General features: G+C 34.3%; 2 protein-coding genes across 2 annotated transcripts; both read right to left on the bottom strand.

The window, feature by feature from the left end:
- Window positions 1-483: 483 nt before the first annotated feature.
- LOC117904134 lies at window positions 484-1,283 on the bottom strand. The gene has a single exon (XM_034816652.1). The coding sequence runs from the start codon at window positions 1,195-1,197 to the stop codon at window positions 613-615; it is 585 nt and encodes a 194-aa protein (XP_034672543.1). The 5' UTR covers window positions 1,198-1,283; the 3' UTR covers window positions 484-612.
- Window positions 1,284-18,607: 17,324 nt separating this feature from the next.
- Window positions 18,608-21,829, bottom strand: LOC117904599 (phosphatidylinositol 4-kinase gamma 2-like). The gene is made up of 3 exons (XM_034817287.1): window positions 21,550-21,829; window positions 19,727-21,455; window positions 18,608-19,220 (listed from the first exon to the last, which is right to left on the bottom strand). The coding sequence occupies exons 2-3, from the start codon at window positions 21,098-21,100 to the stop codon at window positions 18,843-18,845; spliced, it is 1,752 nt and encodes a 583-aa protein (XP_034673178.1). The 5' UTR covers window positions 21,101-21,455; window positions 21,550-21,829; the 3' UTR covers window positions 18,608-18,842.
- Window positions 21,830-22,989: the final 1,160 nt, after the last annotated feature.

The raw sequence follows: 22,989 nt of genomic DNA, 5'->3' as shown, positions 1-22,989 counted from the left end.
ATGGTAGAGTGTGAAATGAAATAAGTGAGGCCAAGTAGTGGGGGTAAATTAGAGTGTAAAAAGTCTCAAATGGAGCTTTCCCATTCCCACCAAGTCAATAAAGCTAGCCCCAATCCCAAGGGCATTGGCCCCATCTCCACTCAAGATCCCCACACACACAGCGGGAGTGAAGAGGAAGAAGATGGACATTGAAGAAGACAGACGCCATGTTCCACCTCGTGTCAGATCCCACATGATCCAGATTCCATTGCCTTCCACTCTCCACTAAACGGTGTCGTTTTGGACCATGACACATGAAATTAAACCCCGCCTTTTTAAAAAAATTATTTTTTTAATTGTACTTTTCCACCGCGGCGTCTAATTATGTATCTGAATTCATGGCTTTTTGAATGCTTTTGAAAACTTTTGGTGTCTTTTTCCAAGTACCCAAATGGATGAGCTTCAATGCTCAAAATGCATGTGAGGGTAGAAAGTGAATCTCAGTTTGGGAAAAAAAAATGGAACACAACATTAATAATTAATTCAAAAATTAATTTTTACACTTGTGGATCCAAATTGGGCATCAGAATTCCACACCCAAATCACAAAAAATAAAATAAAATAAAAATTAAACTAGCAGTGAAACCCTAAAACAGATCCATCACTCACAGCAATGGAAACCCTACAAACAGCTCTGGCATCCACATGGTGCGTGAAGAAGTGCAGAACCCTAACCCTACCCGCCATTTCCATCCTCGACTCAATCTCCAAATTGGGTCCGATTCTGAACCCTCCGAGGCCGTCGGTGATCGTGGGTCCCACGGACTCCGGCACCGCCCCCAATGGGAAGGACTCCACCGCGAAGGTGGCAGCCATGTACTGGGTCCGGCCGGAGCCGATCTTCCCGGCGGGAATGAACATGAAGCCCACTTGATTCCCACCGTAGAGCAGCTGAAGCGTGCTGTCGTAATGCGAGAACTCCGCCTTGTTAGGGTTCTTCACCGACACGTACTGCGAGAATGTGAAGTTGACGGTGCCATTGGAGATTGCGAAGCTCGGAAGCTGCACTGCATTCACTGAAATTATGGGTTCTTTGGGCTTGAACACAGAGAAGAAGACGATCAACACAACGATGATGATGAAAATCAAGAATATTGTGGCCACAACGCATGAAGCTAGATTCGTACGGCCAGAGGGTGGCCTCTGTGGTTTGACCATTGCTGAGCTGCTCGACTGAGCAGAGAGAGGGGACTGAGAAGATAGATAAGAGTAAGAGTAAGGGGTTAATAATTGGAGCGTTTGGATGCCGGGATGTGGGCCATATAAGGGGGAAAACCGGAAAAGGGCAGGAAAAGAGAAAGCGAAAGGAGGTGTCTTGGGGACAAAGGTTTGAAAGTGATTGCCAGTTTCCTTTTTTCTGTCTTATTTTTTATTTTTTTCTTTCCTTTATTTATTTATTTTTTCTCAAATTCCTTTATTTATTTTGGTTTTTGATTATGAGGGCACTTGGTGGGACAGCTTCTTTTGGAAAAAGGATCTAGGCTTCTATAGTTCCACCACTCATAACTCATAAGGTGGTGGGTCCACCCATGGAAATAGAAAAATGAAATTTACCAATATATATATATATATATATATATATATTTAAAACATATTTAAAAATATTAAAAATAGGTTAAAAAATATTTCAAATTTTCAAAAACATTTTTATTTTTCGAAACAGTTTTCAAAAAAACTATTTTAAAAAATAGTTACAATCCATATTTCCATTTTTGCTATTTTCACATAAAATAATAACTAATTGATTCATAATTGGAACTCCATCCATCAACTCCTCGATTTGTCATTTTTGCTATTATAATAATAATAACGATAATAATTACAACATGTGTGTTAAATTCAAAGTCAAAATAATCTTTAAAAGTTAAAAACAATTTTTAAAGTTATTTTAAATAGAATTCTAATACTATGGTCTACATTTTCCAATTTTCTATTTTTTTTTCAAATTACTTGTGAAAGCTTTTTTAAAGAAAAAAAAATAAAGGAAAGATTGAGAAGAAAAACGCCAATTTTTATTTTTATTTTTTTCAAATTATCTGTGAAAGCTATTCTAAAGAAAATAAATAAATAAAGAAAAGATAGAGAAGAAAAACAAATGTTAGGGAATTAATTCAAACTTTTACCGTTAAACCATACCCAATCATACCCATAATAATGTGATTATTATATATAAATTGACCTTTGTCGAACAAATGAATGAACACAATTAAATAGAATTAGAAAAGAATAATGAAAATTAAAGTATGTGGGTCTTAATGAGAAGGGTTATTTTATTAAAAGGAATATTAAAAACTCAATTATAAAAATTTAACCTTTTAACCATTTTTTCTTGATTTTTTTTTTATAAAATTACCCTTATTTTTTATCGTAAAAATAACAATTTCTTTTAATAAATACTTGAAATAATTAAGAACATTTTTGTTAAAAATAAATTATTTTTTAAATAAAAATATTTAAAATTTAAATTTATAAATATAAAAATTATTTCATCTCTTTTAACTAATTAATTTCTAATAAATAAAAAAAGAGTATCATTTAAAATCAGGGAATTTTGAATATTCTTAAGTTATAAGGTAAACAAGCATTGTGCAAGAATTCATGATACTTATATTTTTATTTAATTAAAATATTTAAAAATATGAAAAATATATGTAAGTAACATTTTCACAAACATAAAATCAATCATTGCTCATTCACCTGAAAAGTAAAAGTTAAAGGCTGGGAGGGCCCAAACCCTTAAAATAAATAAAAAATAAATAAAATAGAAAAGTAAAAAAGTATGTTTAATTACGGGAATTTTCTTGCATACTTTTTAAAATTTATTTTTCTATTTTTTTCTTCTATATATATATATATATATATATATAAGAAGTATTAAAAAAAATGCATAGATGATTTTATTTCTATAAGAAACCAAAATAAGAAAATCTAAGGCATATGCTTAGCAACATTTTTCTCAAATATTAGTTTTCCAAAATAGTTGTTAAAAAGAATGTTAGTTTTTTATGTTTGAGAACTCAAATATTATAAATAGTTTTCTAGCATATTTTTCAGCAAAGCGTAGGGGCTAGTTTTGAAAAATACAAGGAAATATATATATAAATTAAAGTAAATTAATTATTTTTATATATTTCTTTAAACTTATTTAAGTTATTTTCCTCCCATATATAATAATTAAATAATTTATAACTTTTATAGTTTTCATGATAAATCAAACATAAAAATAAAATAAAATTCCTTTCCTTATACTTTTCAAGCCAAACTATTTTAATATCAATTTCCAAAGGGATTTTTTTTAAAAAAAAAAATTGACTTCAGGTCTTGACAGTAATTGTAGAAAGCAATTTTTAAAATTTTGATAAATCACTTGTCTGACAAACTTGTTTAAACAAAATAAATAAATAAATAAACATTACAAATAATTTTTAATAAAGCCTATTTATTTGTAATGTGTCTCAAACAAACACCTGACAGGTGATAAAATCACTTGTTTTGGCATATAAAACCTTTTTTTTTTTTTTAATAATAATAATAATAAATAAAAAACATCTGTCAAACATGTTTTCTAAATCTTCTTGAAAAACAAGCCCGTTCTTTTTTTTCCCCTACTTTTTCTACCTCTTCAAGTTTGGCTTCATCTTTTCCTTTACCAGTCAGTGCAGTCACAACCTTTCCTGTCTTTTTTCCGAAAGTGCATTCGTGATAGGAAAATCAAATCTCCTTCAAAACCATTTTTGAAATATGTACATGATATCTTTAGGCTTCTCTTTGAGCTCTATAATTGTAACCCCCAAGTTTTTTTAGGGGTAATTTAGGAAATTACTAATAATTAATTAATTATTTATTTATTTTAATAAAATAGAAGAAGGGTGAAAAGGTAATTTTACGAATAATACCTGTGGACCCCGCATTTCGGCTTATGCGTTTTCCACTCGAATGGCGAGCTCGATTTTTATTTGAAAAATTGATTTTATTGATTAGGAAAAATGACTTGGAGTCGCCACTTATTTTTGTTTTATTTTTTAAAAGGGTAAACAAAATAAGAAAAAAAAACCCTAAGTGTAACTCCTTATTTTGGAAAAGGTGGTCTGTGAAAAACCGGATCGGGTTCGGAAGTCAGGTTACTTATCGGGAAGGTACGGTACAGACCGTAGCACCCCTTTAAGTCCCTAAAGTCGGGTCTCTACTAATAAAATGAAGCAATCATGGCAATTGATGAAGAAATCAATGAATACTCAGAGTGATCATGCACACGTGAGAATCTAAACATGCATACCGAAAATGACCAGAGTGGGGAGGGATGCGTACCTGGGCCACGATCCGCCATGCGCTATCAATAGAGAGGTTAGTGCACAATTTAGGGATAATTTCTAGCATGCATGTCAGAGAGCAAGATAAATCAATCATGTATCATAATCAAATCGATCTATTAGCCAATCAATCGATCAGTCACATATGTGGGGGCCCCACCAAAGCCCGTTTATTTTACATGAATTAATCCCATAAATTCTGTTATTCGGAATTACGGAAAATTCGTTCACGCTTATTAAAATCAAGAGGAGCAGAAGATTGTTTGAAGACCAGAATGGAATTAAAGCTATTTGAGAGTAAATCGGATTTTTTGAAATTCATTTGAAAAATTGGAGTCTCGAAGGTTATTTAAAGAAAATTAGGATTTTAGAGTTTATTTGAAGATCAGACTTTCAGGAATTAAATGTGAGAATGAGAATTTTTAGAAATTAAATTTGAACGAGGTTGGAAACTTGAAAATGATTTGAGAGTTCGAGATTTTAAATGAGGGGATAAGCGGATGAGTGAATAAATAAAGGAATGAAATAACGATGGTGAAATAATAAAGTTTAGGTAAATAATTACGAAAGATGGAATTTTAGAGATTTGAAGATGTGAATTTAAAGATTGAAAACTTAAGAATTTATTTAGAAATGAGATCTTTGGTATATGAATAACTAAATAAGTAAGTGGATGGGATAACATTAATAACGAGAATAATCATTAAACGGAGATATATGGACGGTGGAGTTTTTGAGATTGGAAATTAGATTTGGAAGTCGGATTCCGATGAATTAAACTTTAACGATTAGAATAAACAGATAATATGGAATAATAATGCTAATTAACGGAAACAATATTTTAAACGAATAGAAAAGGAGCAATGGAATTTTAAGATTGAAAATTAAGTTAGGACGTTGAATTTTTGAATGAATAAAAGGATAGGGGATAAGAATTCTAGTTAACGAAAATAACATTAAGGCGAATAATAGAATTTCTAAGGTTGAAAGTTAAATTGAGATTTTTGGAAGATTGGACTTTAAATAACTAAATAAATACGAGATTAAAATTCTAATTGATGAAAATAAGATTTAAATGAATATTTGAAGAATTAAATTAAGACATGAGATTTTTTTTTTGAAGGATTAGACTAGATAGATTGAGATTTTTTTAAGAGAAATAAATAGACAAGTATGGAATAACGCTGCTAATTAATCAAAACGATATTGGAACGGATGAAAGTGAATAGTGAGATCTATGAAATTAAAAATTAAAAATTGAAAATTTGAGTTTAAATGATTGAAATTTATTATTATTATTATTGTTATTTAAAAAAAATGAATAAGTAAATACAAAATAATAGTAATAATATGCAAGGTCTAAAATTAAATTCGGAAATGTGGGATTTTCGGAAAATTAAATTTAAAAATTTGGATTCTTGGAGAATTAAAGTTAAAATTAGAATCTTAAAAAAAGTTATTTTGAGGATAGAACTTTGAAGGATTAAATTTAAAGATTGAGTTTCAAGAATTTGAAGTGAATAAGAAAAATAAATAAATAAATAAATAAATAAAACATGAATAAGTGAATAAATTTAGAGCTTCAAAATCTTAGGGGATTTTTAAGGATAGTTTGGGAATATGCAAGACAATCAGGGAGAGTTTTTTTTTTTTAAAAGAAAAAGGAAAGATTTTAAAATGCATAGTTCCTTCACGTGTCAATAAACCCATTTCTCTTTTCTTTTATCAACCAGTCCATGCATTGCTGTAGCCCATTTTATGCCTCTTATCCATTTCTACCCTTTGCCTCACGCACGTGGTCTTCTCTGCCCTACTCTCATCTGGCAGAGATGGAGATGGGGTCGCATCCAGCCGTGCTAGAGTCTCTAAGCGCCTGGGCCTTCATGATTCTCTCCATGTTAGCAGTCCACCCATACTCTCCTGTCATCAAACAGCAAGGAGAATCCACCACCCGGTCAGATACAACCACCTTCTCTGCCCTCTTTGGTTGCTGAGACCAGCTTCTTTCCCTCAAATTCCTTCAACTGACCAATAGCATTCACCATGTCGGATCTATGTCAATAACAAGAACACCCAAGGCATGAGGTTTGATGAGAGAGAACACGAAGGAGGGTAGTGGGGGAATGAATATTTGATGTGGTGAAGAAAGGGAAAAGGTAATGGAAAAGAAAGTGAAGGGAAGTGGATTCGGTGTAGAGAGAGAGAGAAAGTGTGGTGGATGAAAAGTGAGATGGGTATCAATGGAATTGATAACACATATGGGTATAGAGAACGGGTATTCACGAGGGCATCATGGGAGATGGCCATGCATGTGGGGCTGAATTTAAGGACGTGGAGGGTTTGCATGGATGCATGTAGGATGGATATGGAAACAAATGGGTGAGAAAGGCATGAGTTGGAGATGGTGGGTATGGAGGGTAGTAATGAGCAGGTTAGTGAGAGAAACAGGTATTGGTGGTGGGTATGATGATGGGTTTTGATAGGTATGAAAGAATGGCTTTGGAAGGGTGGCCGGGTTTGCATGGTTCTCATGCACATGGATGGGTGAATTTGGAACTTTAAGGAAGGCTATGGACGACTTTTGGGGGTCATGCATGATGAGAGAAATAAGGTATGGGTAGGGTGGAGCATGAAAGGTACGTAGTGCAGAGAGGAGGGCATGGTGAAATCACTGTTCTGGTGATGGCGAAGGCGCTTCGCCGTCGGCGGCTTGTCGTTCGAGGGCAGCTTTGCTTGCTTTATTTCTTTCTCAATTCCTCAGCGAACCCACTTTTTACCATGTGGAACCTGTGGCCTCCATAGTTCCAGCCTGTACTTCTTATGTTTGCAAAGAATGACGAGCTTCTTATGCCTAAGAGTACCGATGACAAGTAGCTTCATATACCATTTCTTCTCAAACCTCAGGCAGCCCCAACAGGTGATTCACACATTTAAAGAGAAAAGAATGTATGGAAATAGAAATAGCAGAGGGTAAAACACGGTAAATCCCAAGAAACGAACGAGAAATACCAAATAACAAATATATTGAGCCTCATTTCAAATGGGAATCCATGGGCTACGAACAGGGGAATGACAGAGAATGTAAATATGATTCAGATGCTTCCATATGCATAATATCCTTAAATGAAATCACAAAGAACAAAAACATAAGAGAGCAACAGAATCATTGCATCCAAGTAGTGAATGAAAGATAAAGACAACCAGGAGAATGCATGAAGAATAATGTAAATAGAAAATAGGAATGGAAAACCCACAATGCTCTCACCCGGGTGTACTCCTTCTCAATAAAAACAATTCAGAAAACCCAAGAGTTCATCCTCTGTTCCTTTGCTCTTCGTTTTCTCTATAAAGACCCTTTTTCCTCCGTTCAAAACTCCTTCTCGTCTTCCTCAAAAACCCGGCCTTTTGTTTGTATCTTCTTTAGCAAGCCATCCTCGGCTCCACTGCTCCCCTCGTCAGCAAGGATGGGCTCTCTGACCACTAGCACGGCCGACGTCTCTGCCCCTTTATGCAGCTCGTCTCCTCTGTCGGGAAGGGGTCCCCCCACTTGCCTAGGGTGCTGCCAGCTGCTAGTGATAAGGAGACACTCTTCCAATGTTATTATTAAAAAAACTAAAGTCCCCGGCTCTTGAAAATGGGTCTACAATACCCTATGTATAAATTAGAATTTTATTCTTTCTGTTCTTTTCTTTTCTGAGAGTTAGATTTCAGAGTTTGAAGAACAGATCTTTATAGGTAAGATTCTAACCCCTAGATTAATATTTTAAATTCAATAGTTAATTTCAAACACATTAGATATTTTTTGGAACATCCAAATCTAGGTTAAGGTTTGTTTATTTAACTTTTAGAACAAAATGTTTGAAAATTTGCAAGTATAGGTTGATTTGTTGACGAAGATAGGAAAATTTCAAAAATTTCAATGGAATAGAAAAATAAATAAAAAATTTAAAATGAAAAAAAAATTAGAGGAAGAAAAGAAATTTTAGATTTATATAATAAATAAATAATTTGTTTGGGGAGACTTTAGACTGAAAGGAAAATAAATAAATAATAGGAAGAATTACATGATTTCTGGACTTTGGAGGGCTGATATAGATACTTGTATTTATTGTATTGAGACATTGTAGTTGTGTGCACGTTGCTGGATGAAAAAAAAAAAAAAAAAAAAGAACCGTGTCAAGATTAAGAAGGAAAAAAAAAAAAAAAAAAAAAAAGGCAGTGTGCATTGGATGGAAGGAAGGCCTTGGAAAAAAAAAAAAACAAAATATACATAAAAATAAATAATGAATCATCATAATAATGATGATAGCAATGGGAAGTACCTGTTTTGCTTTATTGGTTTTGTTTGTACCGAGACAAGTGGGTAATGGTTTGAGTGGCTATTAAATTTGATAATTAATAAAATAATAATATTTAGTTTTAAATTAATAAATAAGATAATAGTAATAATGGTTTATTGTAATAAATAGAATGAGAGATTTAGTAAAAAAAAAAATTATATAGAATTTTTATAAAGAAATAAAATTGCAATTTAATTAAATTAGTAATGTGTTATTAGAAACAAATTGGGAATTTGTTAATTTTATTTAAATAAGGAATAATTTAGTTAAATGAAAGATAAATAGTAATAGTTATTTTTCTTATGTTATATTAGATGAAGAGTAGATTTTCCAGAATTATTTTTCTCCCAAGTTTTCGAGGACTTCTTTTGAGGTAAGAGAAATTAATGCAGTTATTATTATTATTTTTGAAACAAATTTTTATATACATCTTTGGAAATATTTTGAATTAATATTCGTTTTATGCATGGATCAACTGTGTTTTGTATGAAGAGTATGTTAGAACTTTATATTTTGTTTACAATAGAGAAATGTGGAGATATTATGTTTTGTAAATTCGAATAATTGAAATAAGTGTTTGGCTCTGATTTATTTGGCCCTTGTCAATAGGATATAATAGTTGACTTTTACATTTCTTGGTAGAGAATGTAATTGATTTGGACCCCGACTTGTAGGGGTCTGGTTAGAGTTTATTAGTACTAGTAGTATTTGGTTCCGTCCACCTTAAAGGAACAATTTGAGGCTAGCCACCTATTTGAAAAGTCTCACTTAACTGGGCACTATTTGATGTTTGATGACCAGAGAAAATAAATTATTTGAATGTTGTGATTGAATTTGATATGAAAATGTTTGAATCAGAATTGAAAGTATACAGTTAAAAGTTTTGAATGTATTGGCAAAATTGACTCAAAGGTTTATGAAAATAATTAGTTATAATGTTCCTTATTTTGCAAGTGATTTTGAAATGTTTGATCCATGGATTGCATTAATGTTCCTTATTGGGCTTTGAACTCATTCTTTTGTTGATAATTTTTCAGGTATCCTTAGTTCGAGTGAGGAGTGATGGCTAGGTCGGGGAATGGTCATCATTAGGATTTTTTTTTTTTTTTTTTTTTTTTTTTTTTTTTTTTTGCTTAGTAAGTTAATTTTGGACATTGTTAGCTTATAAGTTATGTTCATTTGGATTATTTGGTTTTTGGAAGCTATTTAGATTTGAACTTACAATTTTTTTATGATAGCTTGAAGTTGAGATTTGGAGATTATGAAAATTTGTTAGCACTTAATTTGTTAAGTTTGCAATCTATTTAGATAATGGATTTTGGTTGATGGATGCTTAGTTTTAAAGTTAAGTTTGAAGATTTTAGAATTTTGTTCCGCTACTCTGAACAAGTATTTGGTAATTGGTTACTTCCAATTACAATTTGATTGTTTGGGTTAGGTTACACTTTAAACCTTCGTGTTTGAGGTGTGAAATGACCGTCACGCCCTTGGAGTGGGTCTTGGGGCGTGACAGAGTGGTATCAGAGCAATAGGTTGTGATCTTGATGGGAACTTGTTTAGTTTACCTTTGGGAATAGATGAGTGACGCATTAGTTTAAGTTTCAACTTCATCTAGTCTGATTCCTTTTATTCCTTACAATTCTGATTTGCTTATTTGACTTCTTAGTGACTAATTTAGTTATACCTGCTGCTTTATAAGACACCATACCACCAAGGAGACCTGCATTTTCCCAAAATAGTCAGGCTAATGATAATATACCTCCTCTACCTGAGGCTTTGCCCTCTATGAGTACTGAAGGGCTTTATAGATATTTAGGGACTTTGGCTGGCTTGGTTGAGCGTCAAGCTAGAGCTATTGGAAGTAATGGTCAAGGACAATCCTCATCTACTAGGGGTAGTTCCTTTGACGACTTTAAGAAGTTTGGTCCCCTTTATTTTTCTGGTATTTCAGATCCAACAAAGGCAGAGGCTTGGATTATGAAGATAGAGAAATTCTTTGATGTTATTGATTGTTCTGAGGAGCAAAAAGCCTCTTATGTAGCATTTATGCTAGACAAAGAGGTAGACCATTGGTGGCTCATAACTAAGAGGCTTTTGGAGGATCAGTGACCTATTGTTTGGAGTCAGTTTAGGGAGGCTTTTTATAAGAAGTACTTTCCTGACAGTGTTCAACGACAAAAAGTGGGAGAGTTTGTCTGTTTGGAAAAGAGGAATTTGACTGTGGCCTATATGAGGCTAAGTTTACCGAACTATCACATTTTTCCCCACAGTTGATTGCTACAGAGGAGGAAAAAACAGTAAAGTTTCAAGATGGACTAAAACCTTATCTGAAGAATAAGATATCAATTCTGAAGCTTAGTGTTTATTCAGAGGTGGTAGACAAAGCCCTTATTGCAGAGAAGGATAATGAAGAGCTTCACCAGTATAGGGAACAACAAAGGAAGAGAAATAGAAATGATGGTATTCATGGTAACCAAACACATAAAAGGTCTGCTCCAAGTAGAAATCAGAATAAAGGAAAAATAGCACAAAATTTAGATGGGATTTGTCTTACTTGTGGCAAGAAGCATGGAGGTAGACCATGCTATAGAGAGACAGAAGCTTGCTTTGGTTGTGGAAAATAGGGACATATGGTTCTGGATTGTCCAGAGAGTAGGAAGTTTGTATTTGGAAAGCTTAAGGAGGATAATAAAAAGGATAGATAGAAGCCCAGGGCTCAAGGGCGGGTATTTTCTATGACTCATAGAGATGCTCAGGCTACGTCTGATGTAGTGATAGGTACTCTTCGAATTCACACCTTATTTGCTAGAACCTTAATTGATCCTGGTTCAACGCACTCTTTTGTTTCTGTATCTTTTGCTGGTTTGTTGGGTATACCGATTGATAACATGAACTTTGATTTATTTGTTGCTACTCCTTTGGGAGATTTTGTTGTGGTTAATAAAATACTTAGAGATTGTTGTGTGATGATTGGGTATAGAGAGATGATAGTTGATTCAGTGCTTCTTGAGCTCCAGGATTTTGATGTGATTTTGGGGATGGATTGGTTAGCTTCATACCATGCATCTGTTGATTGTTTTGGGAAAAGAGTGACGTTTAGCATTCCTGGTCAGCCTGATTTTAGTTTTGAGGGGAAGCATGTGGACAAACCACTGCGCATGATCTCAGCCTTGCGAGCTAGTTCTTTGCTCATAAAAGGTTGTCAAGGCTTTTTAGCTTACGTTGTGAATAAGGAACATGATTTAAAGTTGGAAGACATACCCATTGTAAAGGACTATCTTGATGTCTTTCCAGAGGATCTACCTGGCTTGCCACCAGAGAAGGAGATGGAGTTCACCATTGATTTGGCACCAAGGACAGCTCCTATCTCTAAGACCTCTTATAGGATGGCACCTATGGAGCTTAAGGAGTTGAAGATTCAACTTTAGGAGTTGCTAGATAAAGGCTTCATTAGGCCTAGTGTTTCACCTTGGGGAGCTCCTGTTTTATCTATAAAGAAAAAAGATGGATCTATGAGACTCTACATTGATTATAGAAAGTTGAATAAGGTGACGGTTAGGAACATTCCTCGGATTGATGATTTGTTTGATCAACTTCAGGGTGCATGTGTGTTCTCTAAAATTGATCTTCGGTCTGGTTATCATTAGTTAAGGGTTAGAAGTGAAGATGTACCTAAGATTTCTTTTTGAACTAGATATGGGCATTATGAGTTTTTGGTTATGCCTTTTGGTTTGACTAACTTACCTGTTGCTTTTATGGATTTAATGAATAGGGTATTCAAGCCCTATCTAGATCAGTTTGTGGTGGTTTTTATATATGATATTTTGGTGTACTCGAAGAATAGGGAGGAGCATGAACGCCATTTGAGTATTGTATTGTAGACTCTCAAAGATAAGTAATTGTATGCTAAACTAAAGAAATGTGAGTTCTGGTTAGATAAAGTCTCTTTCCTTGGGCATGTGGTGACCAAGGATGACATCTCTATTGACCCTGGAAAGGTAGATGTTGTGTCAAATTGGAGGAAACCTAATATTGCGACCGAGATTCGAAGTTTCTTAGGATTGGTTGGTTATTATAGGTGGTTTATTGAGGGGTTCTCTAAGATCGCCCTACCTTTGACCCGGTTGACTCAGAAAGAGGTTAAGTTTGAGTGGTCTAATGATTGTGAACGTGGTTTCCAAGAGTTAAAGAATAGATTAGTGACAGCCTCTATTTTGACTATCCCTTCAAGCTCAGGAGGGTTTGTGGTGTATAATGATGTCTCTCATCAAGGTTTGGGTTGTGTTCTTATGCAACATGGGAAAATTGTAGCTTATACTTCTAGGCAGTTGAAGTCTTATGAACAAAATTATCCTACTCATGATTTGGAGTTAGCTGTATTGGTTTTTGCACTTAAGATTTGGAGACATTTTCTTTTTGGTGAAACTTATGAGATATTCATAGATCATAAGAGCTTGAAGTATTTATTTTCCTAAAAGGAGTTGAACATGAGACAGAGGAGGTGGATTGAACTACTTAAAGACTATGACTGCATTATTCAATATCACCCAGGGAAAGCGAATATTGTGGCTGACACCTTAAACAGGAAATCTGTTGGCTCCTTAGCAGTTATTAGAGGTTGTCAAAGGCAATTATTGGGAGATTTGAGGAGTATGCAAGTCCATATAAGAGTTTTGGACTCGGGAGCTCTTGTGGCGAACTTTAAAGTGCAACCAGACTTAGTTTGGAGAATTAAGGCCCTACAAAAGAATGATTTGAATTTAGTGCAACTTGTGGAAGAGGTTAAAAACGGCAGTAAGCCTGACTTTGTTTTATCAGATGATGGGATTTTGAGGTTTAGGACTAGACTTTGTGTCCCAAATGATGGAGACTTAAGGAGAGAGCTTTTGGATAAAGCTCATTATTCTAGGCTTGTGATCCACCTAGGAGGGACAAAGATGTACAAAGATTTGAGACAAAATTATTGGTGGTCAGGTATGAAGTGAGATATTGCACAATTTGTGACTCAATCTTTGGTGTGTCAACAAGTGAAAGTTGAGCATCAACGACCAGTAGGGTTTTTGCAACCACTTTCTATTCTCGAGTGGAAATGAGAACATATTTCTATGGATTTTGTGACTGGGTTACCAAGGACCTTAGGGGGCAATAATGCAATTTGGGTGATTGTTGATTGATTGACAAAGTCTGCTCATTTTCTACCTATGAAAGTTAATTTTTCTATGGATCATTTTGCTTTTCTTTATATTAAGGAGATTGTGAGAATGCATGGTGTACCTGTTTCTATAGTATCTGACAGAGATCGTCGTTTCACTTCCAGATTTTGGCATAGTTTACAGAAAGCATTAGGTACTAAGTTGAGTTTTAGTACTGTTTTTCATCCGCAGACTGATGGTCAATTAGAGAGGGTAATTCAAGTCTTGGAAGATTTGTTGAGAGCTTGTGCTTTGGACCTAAAAGGTAATTGGGATGATTATTTGCCCCTAGTAGAGTTTGCCTATAATAATAGCTTTCAAGCTAACATTGGGATGACACCTTTTGAGGCATTGTATGGTAGGAGATGTTGATCTCCTGTTTGTTGGGATGATGTTGGAGAGAAGAAACTTTTGGGGCCTGAACTTGTGCAGTTGACTGTTGAAAATGTCTCTTTAATTAAGGAAAGATTGAAAGTAGCACAAAGTAGACAGAAGAGTTATGCTTATAATCGCAGATGAGATTTGGAGTTTGAGGTGGGTGATCATGTTTTCTTGAAAGTTTCACCTATGAAGTCTATAATGAGATTTAGAAGAAAATGGAAACTCAATCCTCGTTTTGTGGGACCATTTGAGGTATTAGAAAGAGTAGACACTTTGGCTTATAAATTGGCCTTGCCCCCAAGTCTATCTAAGATTCATAATGTATTCCATGTTTCGACATTGAGAAAATATATTTATGATCCCTCTCATGTTGTGGAGTTGGAGCCTATTCAAATTTCTGAGGACTTGACCTATGAAGAGGTACCCGTCCAAATTGTGGATGTGATGGATAAGGTACTACAACATGTTATTGTCAAGTTGGTAAAGGTCTAGTGGAGCAATCATAGTATTCGAGAGGCCACTTGGGAGTTAGAAGAAGAAATGAGAGAAAAACATCCTCAATTATTTCAAGACTCAGGTATGTCAAGTTTAGAGGACTAAACTTTTGTTAAGGATGGGAGGATGTAACGCCCAAGTTTTTTTAGGGATAATTTAGGAAATTGCTAATAGTAATTAATTAATTATTTATTTATTTTAATAAAATGGAAGAATGGTGAAAAGGTAATTTTACGAATAATACCCTATGTATAAATTAGAATTTTGTTCTTCCTATTTTTTTCTGAATCACATTCTTGTTCGCAGAGAGTTCCTGAGAACGTAAGATTGGAGTTGGATTTCAAGGTTTGAAGAACAGATCTCTATAGGTAAGATTCTAACCCCTAGATTAATATGTTAAATTCATTAGTTAATTTCAAACACATTAGATATTTTTGGAAAATCCAAATCTAGGTTAGGGTTTGTTTATTTAACTTTTAGATCAAAATGTTTGAAAATTTGCAAGTATAGGTTGATTTATTGATGAAAATAGGAAAATTTCAAAAATTTCAATGGAATAGAAAAATAAATAAATAAATTTAAAATGAAAAAAAAAATCAGAGGAAGAAAAGAAATTTTAGATTTATATAATAAATAAATAAGTCGTTCGTGGAGGCTTTAGATTGAAAGGTAAATAAATAAATAATATGAAGAATTACATGATTTCTGGACTTTGGAGGGCTGATATAGATACTTGTATTTATTGTATTGAGACATTGTGGTTGTATGCACGTTGCTGGAAGAAAAAAAAAAAAAAAACAGTGTTAGGGTCAAGAAAAAAAAAAAAAAGAGGCAGTGTGCATTGGATGGAAGGAAGGCCTTGGAAAAAAAAAACAAAATATATATAAAAATTATTAGGAATTTGAGGCTAATCCAACCTATGGTAATCACCCTAGAGGGGGGGGGGGAGAGAGAGAGAGTGAATAGGGTGATGGTTTCTTTTCGCAAATTTAAACAAGTAAATGCAAGAGACACTTATATGCAAGTATATAACAATCAATATATAGATAATTGCATATAAATTAAAGAGTAGGGAAGAGAGAATGCAAACACAAGAGTTTATAGTGGTTCGGCGCAACCCGGCCTACATCCACTCTTCTCTAGCTTTAATCCTGAGCTTGAGGTTCCACTAATTCAAGGCTTCCAAACCAAGCCTTCAAGCAATACAATTGGATTATGGTTCCAATTCACCATCTTGGACTTTTGACTCCAAGCACCCATTACACTTCTCAAGAGATATCCCACTCTTGAACAACCCCTCAAGTGATACCCCACACTTGAGAAACTTCATCTCAAAGATTTACAAATGAATGATCTCTCAAAAATCCTAACACAAGAACTTTAAACTCAAATGATACAAGAAAAACTAGGATTGAATGGTGCACTAAAGATATGCAAGTTTTGAAATAATGGTGCACTAAAAAATACTCTTCCAAGGCTTAAATATAATCAAGAAACATTTGGAAAAGTTAAACTCTTGAAACAATGAAGATTGGAGCATTTTTATAGAAGAAAAAAGCCAAACTAGCCGTTGGGGGTTCGACCGGTTAACTAGCCGTTAACATTTAATACTTGGCAAGTGACCGTTGGGCCTCAACCAGACCTTAACCGGACCTCGACCGGATCTTAACTGGACCTCGATCGGACCTTAACCGGATCTCGATAGAACCTCAACCAGTTGAGGTTTAACCTTGACCAGGAAGACAAGGCAACTGGGAGAGAGATAAACTTTTTGGCCTCCCTCAACCAGTGCTCAACCGGACGAGCACAACCGATCGACTGGTTGAACCGGTTGAGCCATTTTTTGGCTAAACACCCAACCTTTTTCAACTTAAAACCTTTTAACACAAGTTTGAAAATCATTTAACACAAGGTTTTAGTTGAAAACATGAAATCATCTAATTCTTAAGATATTTAAAATAATATTACTCTTGGATGATTTTGGTGCATAAGTAAAGAATGAAATGCATGAAAGTCTTAGTGTACCAACAACCTTACAAAAAGATCTTATGAAGCTTTGGTCTTGAAAAACTCTTCTCTTTGAGGTGGTCTTCTTTTTCATGATTTCTTCTTGACTTAATTTGTCTTTGTGATTGCCACTTTGGAAATCGTCTTGCCTAATCACACTTGAAATATGATCATTAATTCTAAACCTTGTTTTGTTATCATCAAAATCAAGATTAACCAAACCTTGGTTTCACTAATGAATCATCATAATAATGATGATAGCAATGAGAAGTACCTGCTTTGCTTTATTGGTTTTGTGTGTACCGAGATAAGTGGGTAATGGTTTGGGTGTCTATGAAATTTGATAATTAATAAAATAATAGTATTTAGTTTTAAATTAATAAATAAGATAATAGTAATAATGGTTTATTGTAATAAATAGAATGAAAGATTTAGTATAAAAAAAATTATATAGAATTTTTATAATGAAATAAAATTGCAATTTAATTAAATTAGTAATGTGTTATTAGAAACAAATTGGGAATTTATTAATTTTATTTAAATAAGGAATAAATTAGTTAAATAAAAGATAAATAGTAATAGTTATTTCTCTTATGTTATATTAGGTGAAGAGTAGATTTTCCAGAATTATTTTTCTCCCAAGTTTTCGAGGACTTCTTTTGAGGTAAGAGAAATTAATGTAGTTATTATCATTTTTTTGAAACAAATTTTTATATACATCTTTGGAAATATTTTGAATTAATATTCGTTTTATGCATGGATCAAATATGTTTTGTATGAAGAGTATGTTAGAACTTTATATTTTGTTTACAACAGAGAAATGTGGAGATATTATGTTTTGCAAATTCGAATAATTGAAATAAGTGTTTGGTTTTGGTTTGATTGGTTCTTGTCAACGGGATATAATAGTTGACTTATAAATTTTTGACCCTTGTCAACGGGATATAATAGTTGACTTTTACATTTCTTGGTGGAGAATGTAATTGATTTGGACCCAACCTCTAAGGGTTTGGTTAGAGGTTATTAGTACTAGTAGTGTTTGGTTCCGTCCACCTTAAATGAACAATTTGAGGCTAGCCACCTATTTGACAAATCTCATCTAATTGGACACTATTTGATGTTTGATGACCAGAGAAAGTAAATGATTTGAATGTTTTGATTGAATATGATATGAAAATGTTTGAATCAGAATTGAAAGTGTATAGTTAAAAATTTTAAATGTATTGGCAAAATTGACTCAAAGGTTTATGAAAATAATTAGCTATAATGTTCCCTATTTTGCAAATGATTTTGAAATGTTTGATTCACGGATTGCATTAATGTTCCTTATTGGGCTTTGAGCTCATTCTTTTGTTGATAATTTTTTAGGTATCCTTAGTTCGGGCGAGGAGTGATGACTAGGTCAGGGAATGGTCATCATTAAGATTTTTTTTTTTTTTGCTTAGGAAGTTAATTTTGGACATTGTTAGCTTATAAGTTATATTCATTTTGATTATTTGGTTTTTGGAAGCTATTTAGATTTGAACTTACAATTTTTTTATGATAGCTTGAATTTGAGATTTGGAGATTATGAAAATTTGTTAGCACTTGATTTGTTGAGTTTGCAATCTATTTTGATAATGGATTTTGGTTGATGAATGGTTAGTTTTAAAGTTAAGTTTGAAGATTTTAGAATTTTGTTCCGCTACTCTGAACAAGTATTTGGTAATTGGTTACTTCCAATTACAATATGATTGTTTGGGTCAGGTTACACTTTAAACCTTCGGGTTTGAGGTGTGAAATGACCGTCACGCCCTTGGAGTGGGTCTTGGGGCATGACAGTAATATCATAGACAATCCTACATACATGAAAACCGAACAGAACGGATATTATTCATAAGCTTAATCCTCTGTTCAACTTCTTAATAGTCTCAACAATGGAAAGAACAGAAGTGAAAAAAAGCCAAGGCTTTACCAGTGTTGGTCAGAAGCCATTGGCATTTCATACAACTCAGCGGTCCACCCAAAAAATGGACTGGCCGTTTCAACTCTACATACATATATATGGTTATATACCTATAATATAAACCCCATGACAATTATTTCATAAGCTTGTCAAGTCGGGTATCAATCAGCTGGGAGATGGTCTCAAGAAATGCAGCTTCACTCATTCCAGGAAGCAAGGAATCCTGGGCTTCCTGAACAATCTCCTCAATGACAGATTCCTTGTTCAAGGTTACTCTGGACATGATGCTTCCAATTACAAAAGGAGTAAGACCCCTCTGTGCACCTTTCTTCAGAAGCATGGTGGAGATGCGAAGCGTGCGGGCACATTCAAGGGAAAGCTCCCAACCACAGAATTTCAGAAGCGCGATATCTTGCTCAGCATCCAGTGAGTTTATGTAGTCAATGGTGTCCAGGGAGAAAGGCTGGCGGGCTTGTGGCCAGTAAAGCCAATCAAAAGTGCAATCTTCAAACTGCAAAGAGGGCAACAATGTGAGTGTAAAGAGTCAAAATAGATCTGAAAGGTTGTGTCTTATGCAACCAATACTGAAACTTTGGTGTGGTAAGACATTAGGCCCTCCAGCCATAAAGGCTAACATGCCTCAACGTAAGACATGGTGTCCAAAATCCAAGTTCAAAACCGGGTTTTCACAACAGATGCAATGCCTTTGAAAAATTGAACCTCAACCCTTTTGACAGAAAAGCCTTCAGGTTGTAGACAGAAAAGTTGTTTGAAATATGGGATTTGTACCAAGACTTGATATGACAAATAGCTCTTACATGAGTCGATTTTTACTACCCAATATTTTTTTTCTGCTTTTCCCAACTAGTAGGCCACAGCTTAATAGCATTTCATCAATCAAGATCAGTTTCCATAGGTCCAAAAGAAGCATTCCATGGCGAGTATAATTGTGAAAACAAGATAATATTTGCTTGTTAATGAATGAACTATAAAGAATAGAAAGAAGAAAAGACTCACATTCTCAGGCAAGCAATATCCGTGATCAATTGGAATAAGCACAATCTGGCCATCTTTACCCTCTTTGTTCACCAGAATATTCCCAGCATGCCTATCTGTATTCGCCATTCTTATATCAAAAACACTAATCTTATGGACCTCCTCTACAGGGAAAGCCCCAGGGCCCATGTCCTCGCAACTTCCATGGCTGTTCATGAACTTCTGCAATGATCCAATCTTGACCTTCTCTTCTGAGCACTCATACCCTTCTGGATGGTTAAATCCTTTGTGCAAGCACTGAACCATTACAGTAGGTGGAACACCTGCAAAGCCAATCTCTTCATCTGAAAACAATCGAGGCCCACTCTTTGGATGATCCAGTACGTATGCTGCAACTTCCCTCACTGCTCCTTCTCCTACTCTTGTCCCCCTTTTCAATCCTTCACCATTTGAGGATGCAGGCAACCCTCTAGGATTATTAACAGCCATGGGCTCCTCATCCATGGGCTTGAAAACAGAAACATACTTGAGACCCAACGAATCTTGCATGAAATAAGTTCCTCCAGTTCCCTCAGACGATAAGATTGGGTGGTTCCCACTGTCCAATCCATCAAATGTGGAGTTGATCAAATCCCAAATGAATGAAGGGAACTTGAGCTTCGGATTAACAATGATAGGTTCCAACCAGAAATCTCTATCTGGTGGCTCCTTCTCCACAACCTGAAGCTGCTCCTCAGATCGATTCTCTCCTTCATTGGCTCCATCTCTTGTCCCTTCATTTCTATCTTCTGCAACAACTGATAGCTCAAAATCTTTGTCAACAGGCTTAGCTCTGACCTTAGCCGATTTCTGAACCAACAGATGAATGATAGGATCACTGGTACAGATATCATCAATGAGAACCTGGTCATCCAGCTTATTTCCATTGCAGAAAAATTCATGATCCTCAAGATCAACAAAGCATTTCCTGGTTTTTACAATTCGTTGCTTGAGGTACCCAACATTACTATATCTATCCACACGAAACTCGAATTCCTTCCCACATGTGGTTCTAACGGTGATGGCCAGGAGATCTGATAGCTTAAGAACCAAATGCAGAACATTCCCACTGGTGACACCGTAATCCCTAACAAGAGAATCGTTTCTTGCTAACTCTCTTCCCCCAAAAACTAGCTTCTGTTTCTTCACTACAAACCCTTGACATATCTGGATCCTAAGTTTCACTGACGCTATCGAATCGGACTCCAAAACACGCAGAGGAATCACAGAACCGGCGACAGTGAGATAAACTAGGATTGATTCGCTGGAGCAAGGCTCTGGTTGGCCATGGAAAAAACCCGGTGAATGTACCGATTCACCGCGAATGGGACTCGATGCAACAGCAGCCACAGACATTTTTCTCAGAGCCCAGAAACCCTGAACCTTCTTTTGCCTAATTCAAATTACAAGCTTCAGTACCCATCAATCAATAGGTATGAATGATTCAATACAACAAGACCATTAACAATCAAATCCACTGAATCCTTCAAACCCAAATACACAGAACATCAAAGATACAAAGCTATACACAAATCAAAAGTTGGAAAAAGGCGAAAATCTAAAATTCCCAACAAAGGAATTACAATTCCAAAGATTCAACAACTCAAACTCTCAAAAACCTCCAACAGCCTCAGGAATCGAATTGCATCACTCAAATCAACCACAATCCAGATATCAAATTCACAAATTTCAGCTCCCGGGGCTTCCAAACCTATGAAAATATGTGCATTAAGGGTTTCAGAGAGTGAGATGAACTGGGAAATTTTGATAACCTAGAGAAATGGAAATGGAGAGTGGATTCTTACCAAAAGGGGAAGAATCAGAGGCCAACGAGTGAAGGATAAGAACTTATATTGGAGAACAAGAAAATGAAAGAGAGGTGCTGCAGAGATGGCAATTGATTGGCGATGAATCGAACCGATTTTCCACTTTTTCCAAAATTAGGCTCGTTTTGGTCACCGATTCACAGGTGCGATCTTCGGCGAGTTTTTCTCCTCCGGGTTGAACGTCGGTGACTGAGCGAGGACGGACTTTTAGCCGTTGGTTTGGGTCTGTGTATTTGCTTTGACTTGGCTACTCTGACGGAAATTCATTTCATTTTAAAAACGATGACGTTAACGGTCAAATAAACCGCCGTTTGCTGGTAAAAGGAAAGAAATTGAAGTTGCCTCCCAGGCTCCCACCAGTACGCTCAGAAACTTGCAAGAAGCTTCTATTCTATGTACGAAAATACCCCTCACCATACTTTTTGTTTAATTTTTTAACTGGAGAAATAGAATAAAAGAAAGAAAAAAAAGAAATATTACACGTCGTTATAAAATTAATTTACTAATTAAATAAAATAAGAAACTTACTTGAACCGTCTATGATATTTCCTAGAATAAAAATCTATTTCATAAATTGAAATATTTTTTTATCCATTTTCACCAAAGTTATATTTGATTTTCTAAAAATATTAAGAAAAAATATATATTTAAAAAATAAATTTCTCATATTTAATTATATTAAATTAAATTTATTATAAAGTTATATATTTTTAAAATTATTTAATTTTTATATTTAATAATTAAAATAAATAAAACAAATTTGAAGCAAGTCGATACTATACTCTCTTTTTTCTTCTTTTTTTTCTTCAAGAACTTTTAAAAGTGATTTTTGTTTTCGATATTCACCAAAAAAAAAAAATTATTAATTAACGATTCAGATTTGATGGTTTACTTTCAATGGTGGAAATTGAAAGTACCATGGCTTATTAAAAAAGTACCCTGGATTTTCCCAAAAGGCAAAGGGTATTATGGTTATTTCAATGAATATTGCCGTTGGTTAATTTACCTTGTACAAAGCTATTATTTTATTCTCCCGAGCGCTTATAGTTATAGGTTGCCAGGACGTAAGTGATGATGTTTCCGTCAATTGTCACATATCGCATATTTCTCTTCTTCCATGCGGGTGGATTTTAGCATAGCCCTAAAATACCTATTTATTAATTTCATTTTTTCCCATTTGTCTTTTTCCAACATTTTCTTAATATTGAAATATGTTTGGTCCTCATCAAGTATTAAGAAAATAAAAATATATATATTAAAAAAATAATTTTTTCATATTTAATTTCATTATAAAAAATAAAAAGAAAGTGAAATATAAATAAAATTAATTAGAAATATATGAATTTTAAAATTATTTAATCTTTGAAAAAATAAATGAAATAAATTTAAAAAATGGTATAAAAATAATTTAATAATTTT

This window comes from Vitis riparia, chromosome 2 (genome assembly GCF_004353265.1).
Source record: "Vitis riparia cultivar Riparia Gloire de Montpellier isolate 1030 chromosome 2, EGFV_Vit.rip_1.0, whole genome shotgun sequence".
In the NCBI taxonomy this organism is placed as follows: domain Eukaryota; kingdom Viridiplantae; phylum Streptophyta; class Magnoliopsida; order Vitales; family Vitaceae; genus Vitis; species Vitis riparia.
The sequence above is the reverse complement of the archived record's forward strand: the minus strand, read 5'-3'. Positions and strand labels throughout refer to the sequence as shown.